The 20,608-nt window shown below is 36.2% G+C and overlaps 1 protein-coding gene across 5 annotated transcripts in view; it reads right to left on the bottom strand.

Annotated features, from left to right (window-relative positions):
• Nucleotides 1–20,268, bottom strand: part of AHI1 (Abelson helper integration site 1) — a 77,165-nt gene extending 56,897 nt beyond the window's left edge. Inside the window, exons 1-14 of one of the 5 annotated variants that reach the window (XM_058171334.1) lie at nt 20,196–20,268; nt 18,850–18,915; nt 17,958–18,082; nt 17,071–17,192; nt 14,399–14,994; nt 12,625–12,782; nt 11,427–11,646; nt 10,204–10,396; nt 9,432–9,527; nt 7,172–7,357; nt 6,040–6,195; nt 4,576–4,708; nt 2,323–2,446; nt 211–440 (exon numbers count right to left, since the gene is read on the bottom strand). In XM_058171334.1, coding sequence (XP_058027317.1) covers nt 211–440; nt 2,323–2,446; nt 4,576–4,708; nt 6,040–6,195; nt 7,172–7,357; nt 9,432–9,527; nt 10,204–10,396; nt 11,427–11,646; nt 12,625–12,782; nt 14,399–14,994; nt 17,071–17,192; nt 17,958–17,967 — 2,224 coding nt within the window. In that variant the 5' untranslated portion in view covers nt 17,968–18,082; nt 18,850–18,915; nt 20,196–20,268. Of the gene's footprint in view, nt 1–210; nt 441–2,322; nt 2,447–4,575; nt 4,709–6,039; nt 6,196–7,171; nt 7,358–9,431; nt 9,528–10,203; nt 10,397–11,426; nt 11,647–12,624; nt 12,783–14,398; nt 14,995–17,070; nt 17,193–17,957; nt 18,083–18,849; nt 20,083–20,195 lie in introns of those variants that run through there. The other 4 variants (XM_058171348.1, XM_058171343.1, XM_058171365.1 and 1 more) reach the window with 4 other exon arrangements.
• Between the last annotated feature and the right edge of the window lie 340 nt (nt 20,269–20,608).

Genomic DNA, 20,608 nt, shown 5'->3' with positions numbered 1-20,608 from the left:
TTGATCGTATTTCATTAGATTTTCATATAAAAATCCTTTTTATTATATTAGGGTTTTTTTTCCACTAAAGTCCCCAGGTATTTCTGAATCTATTACTAACTCTCAGCCTCCTTAAAAGAATAGCAATAATATGTAATAAAATCCAGAGTAATTACAAAGATGAGATAGGTACTTTATGCAGCATTTTAGTGTGAAATATCTGCAACTTACCTTCAGCATTAAAACACAAAGTATTGATATAACTTTTGTGACCATCAAATTCTTGTAAAAGCTGCCCGTGAATCTCCTTTACTTTTGCATTCCAGACTCTAATCACAGAATCGTAACATCCAGTTACAACGAGGTACTCAGCTACTGGGTGGAATTTTGCAGCATAGACAAATGAAGGATGTGGGAAAACTTTGGTGGCGGATGTAGCCTGGGCTTCAATTTTCCACATTCTAAACAGAAACAACGTTTAGAAAGTTGGTCTCTTTTTTTACTAGATAATTCAATAAACCAGTGGGTCTCAACATTTTCTTCATCACAGACCCCTTTAAATACCTTTTGTGGCCACAAACGATGGCCAAAGACCCCCAAGACTTAATTCAAGATTTAAATCATAACATTTCTTCAAGACTTTGTGGCCTTGTGACATCATGCTCCCACCAGGGGTCCATGGATCACAGGTTGAGAACCACTGCAATACACCATTTCAGTACCAAACTCTGTGTTAATATATTTCTAAAAATGATCTGTAAAAATTTTGAGTCTCCTTACAAATATATGACCTGGATCAGGGGTGAAATTCAAAATTTTCCCCTACTGGTTCTGTGGGCGTGGCTTGGTGGGCGTGATGTGACTTGGTGGGCGTGGCCAGTGGTAGGATTCAATTTTTTTTTACTACCGGTTCTGTGGGCGTGGCAGGAGAAGGATACTGTATAATCTCCATTCCCACCCCACTCCAGGGGAAGGATACTGCAAAATCTCCATTCCCACCCCACTTTGGGGCCAGCCAGAGATGGTACTTGCCGGTTCTCTGAACTACTCAAAATTTCCACTACCGGGTCTCCAGAACATGTCAGAACCTGCTGAATTTCACCCCTAACCTGGGTAACTTCTGGATAACAAAAAAGAGTTTACTTATTAGCTAAATCTCTGTAATGACTCATTCTTCAATTAATTATTCTATAAAATCAAAACCACCTGATTTCTCACAATGTTTTTGACTTCAGGTTAAATCATTTAATCACATCAGCTTGTTTAGTACAAACAAATGTTTTGAAGCAACAGATTATTTGCATTATTTTTTAAAAGAATCTGGTTCTGTGGGGAAAAAACCAAATAGAACAAAGGAACATGCCCTTTATTAATGGGGGCAGAGATATGAAGCAAGAGATTGAATATGAAATATATATAAAAAAATAAAACCTACAAGGAATGGTTATTTATTTATTATTTAGTTTGTTCAATCTCTATAGCTACCCAGCTCTAAGATTATATGCGCATACATAACTGTGTAAGAGATGCGGGGGGGAAAGAACAAAAGCAAGAATCCTGGTCTTTAATGTAAGTTTGTTCTGGGTTCAGCAGCAAAGGGTGGCTTTGAAATTTCTATATCTATTCTTTTGACAAAGTGTGCTTTGAGTTCTGTTCAAAGCAGGGCTTTATAAAATCTGTTGGAAAAGAATGTACATTTGAAACATCCTGCATATTATGATTATTCATTTATTTGGTATGAATGTAACTGTTTGTCGTCATCTTGTCTCTTTGGGAGAGTCCCTCTTGCAAGCATGTACAGTATATACATAAGAGGATGGATACATGTAGTCATACTCAGGTCTGAAGCGCATACTATTTACTGGGGACTGGCTTCACTAGACTTGGCATCCCACAATAACAACAACAACAACAACAACAACAATAATAATAATAATATTTTAATTTGTATACCGCCCTTCTCCCGAAGGACTCAGGGCGATTAACAGCCAAATAAAACAACAATCAAAACACATACAATACAACTAAAAACAGTAATTAAAAAACTTATTTAAATTTGGCCCAAGTTTTAAAATACATTCAAACCCTATAAAACTAATTAGAATTAAAACCCATAAAATCATCTAAAAGATTAAAATTCAGGCCAATCCTGCGTGCAAAAACAGATATGTCTTAAGTTCACGGCGAAAGGTCATGATTGATAAGCTGGTATTTTGTTGCTGTTTTATTTTTTTCCCCATCTCCTCTTCTGATGGGTGTATGCCTATCTTGAATTTGGGGAAATTTTTATTTCAGGTATATTGCATGCCTCAATTTTAATAGGAGAAAGTTGGTTATACTGACCTTGCAGTGCCATCTGAGGAAGCAGTAAGAAGATGCTGATTATCCTTTGACCAACAAAGATCATACACAATGTTCAGATGTCCATAGAACTCCCTTAGGTAGCACCCTGAAGGAATCTCATACACTAATAAAGAGCACAATAGAATCTTTTAAGGATCTAAAAATACATGGCATTAAAGCAAATAAAAAGGTAAAGGTTCCCCTTGCAGATACGTGCTAGTCGTTCCCAACTCTAGGGGGTGGTGCTCATCTCCGTTTCAAAGCTGAACAGCCAGCACTGTCTGAAGACGTCTCCATGGTCATGTGGCCAGCATGACTCAACACCAAAGGTGCACGGAACGCTGTTACCTTCCCACCAAAGGTGGTCCCTATTTTTCTACTTGCATTTTTTACGTGCTTTCGAACTGCTAAGTTGGCAGAAGCTGGGACAAGTAACGGGAGCTCATCCCATTATGCGGCACTAGGGATTTGAACCGCTGAACTGCCGACCTTTTGATCGACAAGCTCAGCGTCTTACCCACTAAGCCACTGCGTCCCTTTTAAAGCAAATACATGAAGCAAATAAACAACATTTGAATTTGAAGAGGATTCTTTACATAAAGCATTATGATTGTTAGATAGCATGGTGATGAAGACTTTATTTTTGCCAATATTAAACCAATAATTAGAGGCTGTCTTATTTTTAGGAAGACAGGCAAAATTATTCTTTTTCATGATATATTTGAGGGTTAAAATATTTTTCGGGTGATTTCTGTGTAGTTTAATGTGATGTTATGATTCTTAACATCACATTAAGTATCATAACAATGTCTGCTTTATTTGACATTGGTTTATGGTTATGATTGTGTTATTATATTTTGAAACATGCAAGCCATCCATACTCTGCACAGGATGGTGTATAAATGTTATAATAATGATATGGATAAAAGGAAATAATTTCATAAAATTGGTATTTGTAATAATAATCACAACAAACTAATCTATTTTCCTAAAGAAATCCCACAGTTTAATTGTTCATTCAGCTCTACTGACTCAGGTATCTGTTTACTACCATCTAGTGGCTGGAAAGTGAAATAGCGAGTATTTAAAGTATAGATCTCAGTACACCACAGCATCATAAACAATCTAAGTGAAGGAAAAAAAACAGTATTTCATTTTTCTGTTGTTTATAGTTATATACTGCTTATTGTTCACCATTTATTTCCTTTCTATACCACATCCATGCTTTCTTTTATATTACTTTCCATATTTAAATCTTCTCCCTTACAATAAGTGCCAGGTGAGGTTCACACAACATGCAAATTCACAATACAGGTAGTTTAAATTGTGGTATAAATCCAGCCATCGTTGTGACTCTTTGTTTAAAGTTTACCAGGATGTATAAATTTAACCAACTATGACTTACATACATACAAAAAGCCATAATTAACAAAACCATGGCTTAATGAAAAAACACATAATTAGTTGAAGAGTGAGTATTTTCATAAAGCATTATGTTTCTGGAAGGGATGAGGACTTACTAATTTAACTACTAACATCTTGCTAATTTAACTTCACTGCAGTCATTAACTAGCACAAGAAAAAACTATTGTTCAAATATCCAATAAATAAAACTAAATGGACGTCAGGATAGTTAAGAAAAATACATACAGACAAAAAAAAAAAGAATATCACTTGCCATATTCTAGCCTCCATCATCACCATTCCAGATTCCATTTGTAGTGAAGTTTTGGAGATCCAGTGAGGAACTTGGAAAATTGCTCTTGAAAATTTAGACTGAACAAGTTCCAGTGGTATAAGATTGGGGAATTTACAACAAATTTGAGCCATTAGGTTAATTATAAATCTATTAATTTGGTGTTCTAAATAATTTAATTTATTTAAATTATTGAACTTCTTTCAGAAGTTACATGAACCTAATTTTGATAGATTGTAATATTAAGATTACGTGACTCTGAATTACAAATAGTGAATACTGAAACATAGGGCATGTTTTAGGACACAGGGGACAGGAAAGTGGAAGGATTTACTGATATCACTTGAATTGCTCTGAGAGAACACTACTAAAAAAAAAAAATCTGTCATGCGAGGAGAAAAGATTAAAAAGTACCCTTTAGCATTTGGTTATACTTTAAATTTGAATAATCAATCAACTTTCAAGGATAAAAAGAAGAAAAATTTCCCCTCCAAACAGTTCACCATATACATAGATGGTGGGTTAAAATAAAAATAGGTCTTGAAACTCTCACTTACAAACAACGGGATAACCATCTCTTCCTGCGCAACCTGCTGCTAATGTCCGTCCATCTTCAGAGAAACGAATACAGAAACATCCCATATCTCCTGCTTTCAAGGAAAAAAGGTACTTGTTTGGCAATCGACACACCTGAGGATCCAAAGCGAATCGTTATTTGTGAGCTTGTTTAAATACAATATTATTTTCAGTGTGTGTATGTGCATGTGTGTGTGTATATATATATATATATATATATATGTATATATATATATATATATATATATATATATATATATATATATATATATATATATATATATATATATATAGGTCTTTATTGTTCGGTTTTCTCCCGTGTAAAATTGGAAGTGTCTTGGCGACATTTCGACGAAGTCTCATTCGTCATCTTCAGGCTTCAGCTTCGTGCTTCTGGGAGCAATGTGTGATCGCAGCTGTTTCTTCCTTTTAACTGCTAGTGGGGGTTTGAACTGATCATATATATATGGGAAAAATTTCGTATTTACATATAACCAATTGGTTATGACATAGACTTCTGAAGAACAGAGGTATGCCATCGTGCTTTTTTTGCCTAAACTAGGGTCATATAAGGGGAAGATAAAAAAGGTAATGAAAAACTGCAGGTAGTGAAATTAGATATATTTAAAAAATCAAGAACATATCTCACATTTGGCACTTAATCTCTAAAGCAGTGCTTCTTTCCCGCTTTCCTCCGCACTAATGCGTGTTTCTTATGAGGAACCAAATTATATATCATGCTACATTATTTTATAAAAGACATTTATATTACAAAGAAAAGGCAACTGCGTCATCTCAACTTAGAATATGTTTTTGAATGGGATCCAGTCTCATTTATTTTTACTTATACTGCTTTTCGCTATATATGTTGTTTCCTGGGTATTTGTTTTTTTCCAGAAAAACGGTCAGCCATTTATCAACACACCAACTTTGGCCCTGAAGAAATATATTTTTTAAATTTGGGATCATTGACACTTCAGTATGAATCTTGCAATAGCTACATTTTACAATAGTATTTCATCATTTGTTTTCTCTATACCAAAGGGAAGAAAAAGGACACATAGGCTTAAAGCTTTCCCTTCATTTTCCAAGCAGAATTCTGGAGATGAAACAGCACTTCAGCAGGCTCAAAGAAACAAAAAGATTAAGACTACTCAAACTATCCCTAGTGTTTTAAGTAGCAGTCTATTTTCTTAAATTTACTAAGTTAACTTTCTCTACTATTTTCATATTTTAATATTAATATAGGTGTTGTTGTTTTTTGCAAAATATCTGCAATTCACCTAGTCATAAACAGCACTATTTCTCAAATAAAAGCTGGAAAAGAAACCTCAAATCCTTCCTGCTTCTCTAAAGTTCATTAAAGTAAGATTATAACAATAGTTTGATTTTTTTTAAAAAGGCTAATATCAAAATGTATAACAATTATCTGAAAATGTTTTTACCTGTCCAGGAAGTTTTGACCACTTAAATGGTTCTTCCTTTTTCACTTGAGTTCCAGAATTCAATATTGTTTTGGATATATCATTTTGTAGATCCAAGAACGATGTGCTATGATATTCTTGCTGAATAGCCATCATAGATCGCAAAGAAGGGTTTACCTAGAAAAAAATATATGAAAACAATTTTAATATATATATATTATAAAATGAAATATGTAGTAATATAAAACAAAAAATATAAAATTTAAGTACATGAAAAGTATGAAGAAAAGATAAATGGACCATTTAAAGCAAAGAATTGCCCATCAGAATATTCATATGAAAACTAACTTTATTTAAGTACATCAAACTGCAAGTATATTCAGAGTTAGTTAACACATGCATATATTACTTGATTTCTCCATCTTCAGAATATCATACTAAGCATGTGATTATGTTCATTTGCAAATGCCTTTCATTAGATTAGTATTCATTTCCCATCAATGCTACAGATTTTATGACTGTTCATTAACACCTACAGCTGCTACATGATGTTATGAAGCCACTAACTGAACCAACTTATACTGCTAACATGACATGTCAAAAGCATATTAAATTCTGTAACTAGCAAGCAGTTGTGTCAACACACATGCTCATGTATTAACGCTGAATTGTGCTACAGTAGAAACCGTTTGTATGGAAGCATAAGGCATCTTTCTAAGCAGAAATAAAGAGTGTACGTATGAATATCCAATGAGTCAAATCACTAAGGATCATCACTTTGAATCTATAAGATAAAGAAGCTTTCTAAATCTATACCCTTCAAATTACTAGCTACATCCAGTTTATCAAAACAAGACAGCAATAAAATTACTGTTAATCAATTTCACTAAAGCAAAATCTAATGAATACATCTCCGCTTTAGCAGTCTTCTTTAAAAAAACAAAAAAGAGGAAAATTCCCATTAATTTATTTATAGCATAAAACAGAACTATATTAGATTACTGTAAGGGGATAATTAAAGATGAGACATTTCAGAATTTAACACAAGCAGAAATATTTTTCTCTCCGCAGCTGATAAATAAAAAGGCCAAGAAGACCACCTTATTTTGTCATGGTCACAAGATATTTTTTAAAGACGTTTAAGTTAACATACGTGATCGGGAAGTTTAATGCCTTTTACAGTCACATACAATGTTGAAGGGTAATTGTTTCTAGGACACTTTGCCCACCAGTCATAAACTTCCACCACGTGAAGTTGTGACCTGGTCCTTGAAGGAGGAGAATACAACTGAAGCCGTACTTTTCCACCAACATTCAGAACTCCATTTGCACCAACAAGCTGAAAATGACCAAATAATTAAGATGGGGGGGAAAAAAACATACATTATGCTGTAATATTTTATTGATGAAAGGACAAACAGCAGCACCCTAAAACCATAAACAAATATAGGGTTGCAGCTAAGATCCTGGACTAACACTGGGGAGATCTAAAAGCCACCCACCCTAACAGTCTGTAGAGATTCTCAGTGATCCAGGTCATGGTTGTCCCAATGGTGCTTTTTCAGGAGGCAACTGGACTTTCTTGTTTTTCAAGTACCTTTGGGACAACCATGACCTGGATCACTGAGAATCTTCACAGACATTCACGTATCAATACTTAAAATTAGACGTTAAGAACCAACTAGTTGATTCTGAACCAGATCCAATTGTTCCTATCAGAACCAATAGAATGCCAATGTCTCCAACCTTTTGCTACAGCCTGACTATGCCAGACTATGCCAGAGTTATTTCTATCATACACTTCTTAATTTTTTTTCAGAAGGGACACAAGGAGTCAAGTGTCAGGCCTGGAAACCATACTAGGCCGTAGGTTTCCAGACGCTGCCACATTTCTCCCATGAGGGGAAGAAGGGGGGTTGAGGGGTATGGTAACATTCTTGAAGCGGTCAAGGTTGCATTGTGTTCGCATCTGCAGAATGAGTGGCAAGAAGAGGTTTCGAATAAAGTGGAAGAACGTTGGGACCATGTGACCAGCAAAGGGGTTAGGGGGGTGGAACTCTTGGGGTTTGTATAACTGGGAAAAGAATCCGGAAGTTTCTGTTTTGGAATTTCACTCATCGTGTGCCAGTTTCCTTATGCTAGTAAAGAACTTTGAAAGACAATGGCTTCAGAGTTTTTTTCATGCAGAAAAGGTTTTTCTGGAACCTTGACATTATTCCAAAACTCAAAACTTTCTTTGGCTTAACAGTACCCTCTCTTGCGCTCTGGGGGCCCGTTAGGGGGGTGCTGGGCCCCAGCCTCCGCAAACTCCACAGCGGTGCAAAGACCCAGTGAAGATGGAAAGCCAGCAAGCAGAAACCCTTGAAGGGGCCGTGAGGCTGGAATCTGAGGACTTGGTCGAGATCATCTACTTCCCATCGGAAGATATGACTCAAAAGCCTGAAGTTGTGGAAACCTACAGCCTAGTATGGTTTCCAGGCCTGACATCAAGCTCATACTACAATTTCCAGACTACAGGTTTAGCTATAATAGCTGACTCAAAAGAAAAACGTTTTGCAAAAACTATCATCCAATAAAAATTTATTCTCTCTATTTCAGCAACTAAGAATGGCAGCTGTGAAAAGGCAACTAGGCCCAACTTCCAATGAATCTGGGCAGATCAAAACAATCAAAGAAATTACAACAGCCATCGATAAAAAATGAAAGATGGTAAGTGCAACAGATGGATGAAGTGAGGGGTCTCACTGTTTTTCTAGATGTTCACCTAGATGAAGAGTCACATTTTTGATTGTCTTTTGAACAATTGGGGGCAGTTGCCCTCCACAGCTGCAGTATGATCCCAGGAAAGACTAGTTTGGTTTAAAGAATGGAAGAAAACTGCTACATGCACAACTCCATACACCAAAGTCAAAATCTATTACGCACAGATAAAATGATGAGGGCAAAAATATTGCTATCACATTAATTGGGGTTCACAATGACATCACACAGCCAAGAGATCGTTGACAATGCTTTCTGATTAGTCTGGTGATTTTGTCATTTGTATTGCTGTCATTTGTATTACTGACTCAGAAACAAGCTGGTTTTGTGTTTCATTAAATGGTGCCAGAATAAACTCAGGAAAGCCAACATAAATAGCCACCACATATTTAATCAGAAATCCAAACATAAATAATTGTGAAGGCCCTCCATCCAACTTTTCAACTACGGGGGTGGGTAGATATATGATCTGCTATATTTTGCAAATTGAAATTTTTTTGAATATAAACTAGTTGAAATGTACCTTGACTAATTTTCTGACTATATACGAAGTCTATTCTTTGACTATACGCAAAGCCATTTTTGTGTTTATCTTTGCTCAGACTTGTTTAATGCGGCAGTACAATGTTTCCATTAAAATAAAAAATAATAACCTTTAGAAATGCCCAACAGATTTTCCGAAAGCCGCTTTCCTGAGCTTGAATATCAAAGTTGGCCTTTGCATCATTCATGCTCAAAAAATCAAGGATCTGGAAGTAGAAAACACATTTTATTCAGTTTACATTTCTGTAATTACAGTCATAGAAAATATCAGTTAATTTTGCTGGATTTTTCATAAATCTTTTGTACATATTAATTTCCTATGATAAAGACCTCTTGTGGCAAATACAGTAAACAACTGAGATATATACAGAACAGCAAGACTTGCTGTATTTGATGAATTTCAGATCTCACTCAGCATGCCATAAAAACAGTGGATGCGAGGTTCACCACAAGAAAATGCTTTTAAAGGCGTATATACAAACTAGATGCAGGCTGTTATGGATCGAAGAAACTTCCCAGATGACATTCCTTTACTTTTGCTTTGATTTTAAATTTGTTTCTCTCCCTAGCAACCAAGTATTCAGTTAAGCAGTAAAATAGATAATTGGGTTATTAGGAGACCTGAAAATAAAATATTGTACTCTCTGATGTTGCAAAAAAAATGCCCTACATGCATCTTTAAATTTCACAAGCTATCCAAAATTTTTTTTAACAAAAATGTGTTTATGCAATTAGATTATCTGGTCTGCTTCCACCACCAAAAGTACATGGTCCCTAAACAATCCAGTTTTGAAATTGTGGATTTTACCCGTAAGAGGAAAGATACAAAAAGTATTTGCCAGAAGGAACAAAAGATAAAATGATTAATGAGTCATTTCTTACCTCAAAAAACAGAATTACTTTGGGGCTCCCTTCAGCATCTTGGAGAAAATAGTTAAAACGTTCATTGAATAGTATTTGCTCCTCCCATTCTGGTAGTGTTGATTTAAACTGTCTGAAATCGTAAGGCTGGGTCATAATAGGAAGAATATGCCCCACTTTCTCTTGTTCATAGAAGGATGAAACTTGTCGATTGCTATATAAAAACAATACATGTAACTGAGTTATGTCTTGTTTCTATTATAATTGTCTACAGAGTAAGTAGCTCAGTAGTGGTTTTCAATTTCGTTCGCTACCAATCCGCTTGTGGGTGTGCATGCGCAACGCTTCTGCGCATGCACAGAGATGTCGGAGCAGTTGGGCAGAGCCACCTCCTGCTGCCACCACTACCAATTCACTCACTACCACAAACCAGTAGCAACCCACCACTGAAGTAGCTTTAATTCAATAAAAAAAGTGTTCAACATCGAACTATCAATTAGCTTAAATGTCCCACTTCAAGGCATGAGATTTGTTTGTCTTTGGGTTGTCCTTGGATTCTTCCTTTGGATTGGTTCAGGTACTGGGCTAAACCAAAAACAAACAAATAACATTGAAGCTTACCCTTATGAGCAAATCAGTATATAGTGAACTTATTCAGATTATTCAAAGTAAAGTCCAAACCACAATGAAATATAAAAAAGTGAATTAATGTGTTTGGTACAGGTCAAAGGTTACAGAACATCAGACGGATAACCTTAAGAGAGAAAAAAAGAGTATTATCCTGGAGAGAATCTGTGCATAATTTACAGGCTGTCCTATTTGAAATGAATGTTCATTACATCTATAGTTATCTGACCACCCAACAAACGTACGAATAATATTTGCATTACATTCAACTGGCAATGAGAATTATTATCTGAAATTACAAAAGAATGATAAATTCTTAAATGTCTCAATTCGCAATCCAAAATCCAAATACTGACTCCATCTAAAACTGCTTAAGCATAGAAACCTCAATTCTGTTCAGCAAATGAGAATTACTGTGGTGCAGAAATAATTAAGGAATATTAAATAAGCGACATTTTTATTTGATGCATTTTTGTTTAAACACTTTGAATGACCCTCATTTAATGGGTTATACATCTATATGGATCTAGAAAAACCAAAAATTTATCTGAGCTTTTCACAGACAAATTAATTAACATCAAGAATAAAAAAAATCTACAGTAAGTCAGTAAAATCACCTATTCTCTTTCTTCACATATAAACCAGTTTTCTCATCAATTACATGAACCTTAACCATTGGATGGGATACCATAAAATCAGTTTTAAGTCGATCAGTTCGATGGATGTAAACCCCTAAAACAAGGTTATCATCAAAACCAGGTTTTGATTCCGGTGAAAGATTCCCAGAAGTCACGTGTAAGGCATTTTCTGTCATGTTTTCAGTATCTTCTTCTAGAGCTAGGAGAAAGAAAAAACAGGCTTTAGTAAAAATTGAGAACTACTGTTAACTTTATTGCTGCAATTACCAGTAAACCTACAATTTAAAAATTTGTCTTAAATGAATTTTCAGTCAACTCATTTATTATGAGTCAGATCATGATTTCCATGCGTAACAGCTGTCCTGAATGATTCAACAGTACAAACACTTTAACATAGAAAGTACTTCTGCCTGGGAGCTGTCAGAAATCTTAGTGACTTCATAAAGATACCAGGACAGGCAGAAATAAATCTGGCAGCCCCAACTAGAGATGGCTAGGTGCTTTTAGGTTTTAAATTGTAAAGTGGGTGCCTTAAGTCTCTCAAGGCTTAAAATATACATTTCACCCCTTAAAATCCTACAATAAGGAGTTAAGTAAAGTTCTTTGCCACCTATCTCACAATATGAGACAACTCTGGCCAGAATTTAATTTAATTATTTTCCACTTTTATTATTTTTGCAAATAACTCAAGATGGCGAACATACCTAACACACATTCCCACTACTGTTTTCCTCACAACAACCCTATGAGGTGAGTAGGGCTGAGTGTGAGTCACTGGCCCAAGGTCATCCAGCTGGCTTTCATGATTAAGGCAGGACTTGAATTCATAGTTTTTCATTTTCTAGTTTGGTGCCTGCACCACCAGACCAAGCTGGCTTCCTTTATTATGTCTGATATTATTAAAACAGCCTTCCCAGCACCATTATTTACAAATAAAACTTAGACTCAACAATGCACATGCATAACATCCTGGCTGCCTGTGAAAATAGCCAGATCTTAAATGCAAGCAGGATCCATCACCTCAATCTTGCTAATACAAAACCAGTGGATTACTGTTCTGATCTTTATGCCACAAAGATGGGGCAATTTGGGCAACATATACACACTATAGACCTCTTAACTGAGAATTATTTCCATTAGAAAACATTTAAAACATTCCACTTCTAATCACACAAACCTTTTGGGGATTTTCTTTTTGCTTTTTTGCCTTTCGTTTCCTGCTCTATTAACAGATCACCTTCTTTAGATTTGGATACAAATGGTCTTTCCAAAGATCTCTTTTTCCTGGTATTTTCTTCCTCTGGCTCATGTTGTAATTCAGTCAGGAACATTGCACTGAATGAAAAAAGTCATGGGGTTAACAAGGATTTGAAATATACTGCCAGATTCAACGGTTCAATAATTACATTCTGTAATGCAGGCAAACAACATACACATTCAAAGTGGTTTGAATTGATTTAACTGCCCACCTTGCCCACACAAAGTTTGTTCAGGAAAAGTTTATTAAAAATCTCGTCCTATCAAACTGGATCTGTGGTAGGATAAGCTCAGAATCATGGTGAAACACAAGCTGAGGGTTGGCATGGCTAAAAATCTAGGCAACATGACATGGAAGGTGTGATTTCAATCTCCATTCCTACCGATAGACCTCAACTTGTGATTAGTTGCTTAGCAATCGTTCAAAATTACAACTGACTTCCCAAAAGGTACTTATTTATTTTATTTATTATTTAGATTTTTATACCGCCCTTCTCCCGAAGGACTCAGGGCGGTGTACAGCCAGATTAAAACAGAACAATATACAAATTAAAACCATAGTTAAAATAACGTATTCTATAAATGGCCGAAAATTAAAACCGTCGAATTTGACCCATAAATAAAATACACCAGTTAAAATTATTAAAATTTAAAAAATTTAAAAATTTAGAATATTAAAAAATTAAGCCAGTCCCGCTTGAATAAACAAGTACGTTTTCAATTCACGGCGAAAGGTCCGAAGGTCAGGTAATTGACGCAAACCAGGGGGAAGTTCGTTTCAGAGGGTAGGTGCTCCAACAGAGAAGGCCCTTCCCCTGGGGGCTGCCAACCGACATTGCTTGGCGGACGGCACCCTGAGAAGACCCTCTCTGTGTGAGCGTACGGGTCGGTGGGAGGCATAAGGTAACAGCAGGCGGTCCCGTAAGTACCCGGTCCCTAAGCCATGGAGCGCTTTAAAGGTGGTAACCAACACCTTGAAGCGCACCCGAAAAACCACAGGTAGCCAGTGCAGACTGCGCAGGAGCGGTGTTACCCGGGAGCAACGTGTGGCTCCCTCAATCACCCGCGCAGCTGCATTCTGGACTAACTGAAGCCTCCGAGTGCACTTCAGGGGTAGCCCCGTGTAGAGAGCATTGCAATAATCCAGACGAGACTTAAAACCCTTAAAGTTCCAGTGGTTGCCTCTCTCCCTAAAGTCGCATGACTGCACTTGAGGTGCTTGGCAATTGGCCTGCATTTATGGCAGTTGGCAGTGTCACATGGCTATGTGACCACAATTAATGTTTTTGCCAAAAATTAATTCCAGTTTTCAGCAAAAACACTCCATCATGAACAATGACTGCCGCATTCGCTTAATGACCATCACAAGAAAGGTTGAAAAAGCAGGTCTGTCACATGATTGACCCACCTTACAACTGTCATGATTTATGAGTGTAATGGGCAGGCTCCTTATATGTCTTATCAAACCCGACTCCATCTATTCTGTCATTTCCTCTTTACAAACCATGGTATAGTTTTGCAAGGAGACAAAACTGGTTCACTGAATGTCTCCCCCCCCCCACACTCCAATATGACAGAGCCATTATATTTTCTTCACAAAGCCATATGGAATTATTTCTGATGTCAACAATAATGCAACCCAAACAGCTGTCACAAATCTTACATCCATACAAATGTATCACTTACTATTATACCTTGTTTGAGATTCAGAAGAAACCGGTACTTCTTTTTTCTTTTTCTTCTTTTTTCTCACTTCATTGTTCAATACTGTTTCATGGCTTTGAGCGCTGGGAATGAATTCAGACATCTGTTCTTTAAGTTTCTTTTTTATTTTTTTCTTAATTGCACTTGCTTCCTCCTCAGCCACTTGCTGTTCATAGGCTTGAATTAACTGTTCTTCTTCCTCATCTAATTCAGATCTGTCTCGTAGTCCACTCAAGGCAACTTTCATGTTGGTGTCACCTTTCCAATGAACTGCATCTGCCTGCAAAACGCTGTCTGCTTTTTTCTTTGTAAAAACTTGAATCTGTTTTTCAGAACAGTGTAACTTCGTTTCAGATATCGTTTCTTCCTCATTAAGTTGTTTCTGTAGGGCTGCCTTTTTCTTCTTCTTAAGCCCAACTTGCTTGCTTTCCTCTCCGCTAACATCATTTGTTTTTTCTTCAATTGATGCTTTATCTCTCAACGTACGTTTTGGGATCTGTGGACTTCTTTCCTCAGGGTTATATGTGCTGTTGATAATGGGCTCGTTTTCGCTTCCTTTGGTCAGATGATTTTTTAATGTCTCCAGCTGTAATCAAAATGTTGGGAAGCCATTTATCAGTACACTGATATGCAATTATTATAAAAAATAAATACAATCTTTTATTAATATTTCACTTTTAGTGTTTGAAGGGGAACAATTAAGATTTACTTGTACTACAAGAGTCAACCAACAGATGGAATTCATATAAAACATGAAAAGATTATAGGTTTGAGCAAGATTTTAATGAAACTCTTATAAGAAAAATCCTCTCGTGTCTTCTCAAGCCCCTGAAAAATTGCTCTGTCAGCATGTTGTGCTAAAAAACTTCAAGTATAATGAAAATAATATGCTACGTTTATACCTAACATAAATATTACTTGTTGAAAAAGTATAATTTACTGACCACAGACCTAGTAATTGAAATAATATTTAACAAAAGAAGCTCATAATAATCAAGATAGTTTAAACATTTGATTTTCAAACTTTTTAAAAGGGATATATCTACACTGCAATCTGCTAATCTGAAATTACTGTACACAGAGTTATATGCACTTCTTTGATATTAGATATATTTTGTCAGAAGACTGAAAAACCAAATTCAATTTCAAAAGACCTGATCATAACTTTTGGAAATAATTAAAACGTATTTATAAATATGTACATATTCTATTTTAACTCTGTAAAAATTCTGATTTATTTTGTCTAAACTAATTTTCCATTTCTTTCCTAATCACTTTCTGATTTTTTCTTTTCTGTATCAACTATAACCTTCATTTCTTAACCTCACTCCCAATTCCTTTATTTTTCTCTCAAAAGAAATCTTGTCTTTCTCTTCTAAACCACTGGAGACTGGTTTTGTGAAACTGTTCTTTGGAATATATGTATACTTATTCCAAGACTTCACTTTATTTAGATAATAAATAAAAATGTTTCTGTGCCTTTCTTGCACATTACACTTCAGAACAAAAGCACGTCACTTAGAATTATCATTATTAATGGTAACTGTAAAAGAAAATCCTTTGGACTTTTAATGCTTGCATTATTTATTTGAAATACTTTCATTCAATTCTCTATTAGACCAAATTTCAGGACAATGTCCAGCATAAAAATGCACAAAAGTTTCTTAAATCTGTCCAAAAAAGAATACAATATAAAAATAGTAAAATACCAAATCAGGCTTGCAAGAAATACACATTTTTGAGAGACAAAGTGATGAAAGGATTATGAAGGAAAGAAGATTAAAATAACATTTGCTGAAAAATATGTTCTGAAAGTATTCCTAAACTTATTCTGCCAGCGAAAAAAGAGAAAAAAATCAAATCCTCTTTGAATTTATGAATCTGTAAGCCCTAACAATGCACATTTTAAATGATATTTTTGACCCTGACAATGCCAAATCAGACAAGGAAATAAATTTAGGAATGTGCAAAACATACCATTCTGAGGACAAACTTTAAGGAGAATTTTGTGAATTTCTCCTTTGGACCATACAGAGTTGGCCATTCCAAATATTACAATAATTTTTCTGGAATAAAAGCCATTTTCCCCTTGGTCTTTGTTCCTATCCATTCTTTCTTCCTATTGTATCCTATCTTTCTTCCTATCCATTCTGCTGCCCTCAACCTGCACTTCATCATGTGCAGAGATCCTTAACCTTCAGAACATATTTTCAGGGTACAAAAACCATAACTGTAGAGGGGTATTAACAAAGATTACATATTGAGTTCATTTAGTCTGAAAATGCCTCTTTGAAACAAAACTTCTGCTCACCAGGCACTTTTCCTGGATCCAACCATGACATTCAAATGTACCCACTTGTGGTGCGAGGAAAAGAATAAAACAGAATCATGACATCCCACTTTAATAGCACTAATTATAGAAACAAGTCTTTAATTTCAAAGTGTATTTTCAAGTTTTTTTTTTTTACTCTAAAAGGGAGCAAATAATTGGGGGCGAGGGTATGAAACTATAAAGCTTCACCAATCCATGTTGTTCAAAATGTATTGACCCTGCAAAGGATAATCAAAACTCCCTGACGCTACTTATGAAGGTGAATTTAGAAATTCTACACTTTACTTTTTGGAAGCAACAAACATTTATTCATAAGTATATCCAACTCACCACAATATTCTCTGGGACATTTAACTGTTTCTTTTTAATTTTCTTTTTCTCAATTAGACCAGCATGATTCCTGAATATTTCTTCAAAACGAACCTTAGTTTTCGCTTTGGCTTCGCTCTCAACTGGGAAATTTAAAAAACAATTTGATAACTTGGTTTATTAGATAAGATAGGCTACCACATTTCCAAATAATATATTAAAAGAAACTTAGAATGAACAATTCCATGCATGGAATTGTAAAAAACAAAGAAATATACCAGGCCTTATTGCAAAAAGGAACAGATAATTAATAGATGGCTTTTGAGTACCTGAATATATGTCACATTTATCTTATAGGCCAACATTTATTTAACTCCTTTACATTATTGGGTGTCCAAACTTTTGACTTGCCTGGGCTGCATTCAGAGAAAAGGAATTGTCTTGGGCCACATATAAAATCTATAATATAGTTAACGTATAAATCACAATGTTAAAAGTTTACAATCTTGTGGGGCTGCATTGCTAGCTTTCAAGGGCTGCATGCCGTCCATAGGCCATGGGTTGGACATGTCTACTTTACTCACATCTTATCTCTATAAAATTGCAGACATATCAATAAAATATAGAAATATAAAATATAAACAATAATTACAGCAATAACAGAAGTATGTGAAATAACAAAATAGCAATTCTGTAAGAACAGCATGAGAATTACACATTGAAAAACCTCTTTAATAGAAAATTCTTTGCCAATATGTACAATGTTTAACAAGGAAGTCAGAAAAGTCTGTGCCAGAACTAATATTCTTTAAAGCAAGAAAACTTAAAAGTAAATAGTTTTGTTTTGGATTTTTTTAAAAAAATTGTTATAGATTGTGCGAAATATATAAAAACATTGAAGTTTGCACCTGCTGGCATTTTCACATCTCTCAAATATGAAACTATTAAACTTTTCTTTTCTCAATTAGACCAGCATGATTCCTGAATATTTCTTCAAAACGAACCTTAGTTTTCGCTTTGGCTTCGCTCTCAACTGGGAAATTTAAAAAACAATTTGATAACTTGGTTTATTAGATAAGATAGGCTACCACATTTCCAAATAATATATTAAAAGAAACTTAGAATGAACAATTCCATGCATGGAATTGTAAAAAACAAAGAAATATACCAGGCCTTATTGCAAAAAGGAACAGATAATTAATAGATGGCTTTTGAGTACCTGAATATATGTCACATTTATCTTATAGGCCAACATTTATTTAACTCCTTTACATTATTGGGTGTCCAAACTTTTGACTTGCCTGGGCTGCATTCAGAGAAAAGGAATTGTCTTGGGCCACATATAAAATCTATAATATAGTTAACGTATATAAATCACAATGTTAAAAGTTTACAATCTTGTGGGGCTGCATTGCTAGCTTTCAAGGGCTGCATGCCGTCCATAGGCCATGGGTTGGACATGTCTACTTTACTCACATCTTATCTCTATAAAATTGCAGACATATCAATAAAATATAGAAATATAAAATATAAACAATAATTACAGCAATAACAGAAGTATGTGAAATAACAAAATAGCAATTCTGTAAGAACAGCATGAGAATTACACATTGAAAAACCTCTTTAATAGAAAATTCTTTGCCAATATGTACAATGTTTAACAAGGAAGTCAGAAAAGTCTGTGCCAGAACTAATATTCTTTAAAGCAAGAAAACTTAAAAGTAAATAGTTTTGTTTTGGATTTTTTTAAAAAAATTGTTATAGATTGTGCGAAATATATAAAAACATTGAAGTTTGCACCTGCTGGCATTTTCACATCTCTCAAATATGAAACTATTAAACTTTTCTTTCTCCAAGTTCTTCATCCTGTATGTAAAAACAAAATATGTGTTACTGTTAATGACAGCTGTGTCTAAGCAATAAACAAAATAATTCCAAAACGTGTTTTAGGCTTATTCACTATAAAGTCAATGGTTGTATTAGTTAGACTAAGACAGGAAGACTACGATTCAAGTTCATCTTCAGCCTAGCTCTCTCTTGGCTGCTATTATCTCCCAGCCCATCCTACAATATTCTCAGAATTGTTGAGGGAATAAAATTGGAGGGAATACTTTGTTGTCTTGAAATCTTAAAACTTCTGACATAGAAATCTAATTTGATTTAAAAAACTATATCATGACAACAGCATTCTGTTGAAGCTGCTTCGTGTACTTTATTTCACTGGTTCACCAAATCAAATCTGATTTCCAAAAGCAATAATATAACAAGATATAATATATTAATGTTTGTAAACGCATAACCAATTAAATACAACGCCTATTGCAAGAGCAAAACGTTAAAACATCGTCTTGTCAATCGGAGGTCCTGAGGATTGTTTCAGAACTCCCTCGAGCAACAAGGGACGAGAGGAAGAGATGCTCGGGTGGTCCCTCCAAGGCACCTGATCCTTCCAGATGCTACTAAACTCTTAACTACAAGAAGTCAGCCGACATCGGATGCGGGGGCTGAGTTAACACCTGGAAGGCCACGTGTTTCCCACGTTCGGATTACACACTGACGTCCAAGGATTCCGCGCCTGGGGCGGTGCAAGCGTTAAGCCCTTAACAACCACCAACCGGCATCATCACAAAGAGAGGTTGCAATTCACCCGGTTGAACATTCGGTGAGATCTCCGCTTTCACCGGCTTTCCGCCTTTCCAAAAGGCTTCTGCACCCTTCTATTCTATTCTATTCTATTCTATAACCGTGACCATTTTCAGACTCGGGATCCAGCCCTCCGCGGGATCCGACCGCACCGGGACCAAGCAAGCCAGCCAGAAAGCAGATTTTTTTGGACCCACCCACCCACCCACCGACTGACTCTCGGCCGCGATCCCACTCTGCCAGGCTTTTGCAAGCTGGGCAACGCGGGATGGGTGGGTCGATTTAGATCTACTGTCCTGACTTACGGACCAAACAGCCGAGATCACTGATCTCGGGTTTGTTTTTAAGGGAAGGAAACGAAATGGCTCCGCCAGCGCAGGCGCCGGGATCTCTAAGCGCAGCCCCCTCGAACCTCCTCAGCAGGAAGAGGCGAAAAAGCAACACGCCCCTGCCGAAGGCCAAAGCCCACTCCCGCAAACGGCAAGCCCTACCCGGATACCTACCGCCGGAGGCGCGGCGGAGGGCGGGCGAAGGGATCGAGTCGCGACCCCACAACGAAAGCAGGAGGAGCCCGAGGCGGGGAAGGGAGGAGCGGCGTGCCCACGTGATCCCCAAGCAGAGCTTGGCTGGCGGTGCCCAAGCGGCGTCTCAAGAGAGTCTGCTTGCCCTCTGAGCTTGTTTTGTGTCGATCGGCGACCTCTTCTCGCCAAAATATCGCAGGGCACACAGAAGGGGATGGGGAGGGGGCATCACAAACCTCTTTAGAACTGCAGAAAAAGCAATTGCTACCAACCTGCCTTCCATTGAGGACCTATAAAATGCACGAGTCAAAAAGAAGGCTGTGAAAATATTTACAGATCCCTCATATCCTGGACATAAACTGTTTCAACTCCTACCCTCAAAACGGCGCTATAGA

Source organism: Ahaetulla prasina, chromosome 1 (assembly GCF_028640845.1).
Source record: "Ahaetulla prasina isolate Xishuangbanna chromosome 1, ASM2864084v1, whole genome shotgun sequence".
NCBI classification, from domain to species: Eukaryota; Metazoa; Chordata; class Lepidosauria; order Squamata; family Colubridae; genus Ahaetulla; species Ahaetulla prasina.
The sequence above is the reverse complement of the archived record's forward strand: the minus strand, read 5'-3'. Positions and strand labels throughout refer to the sequence as shown.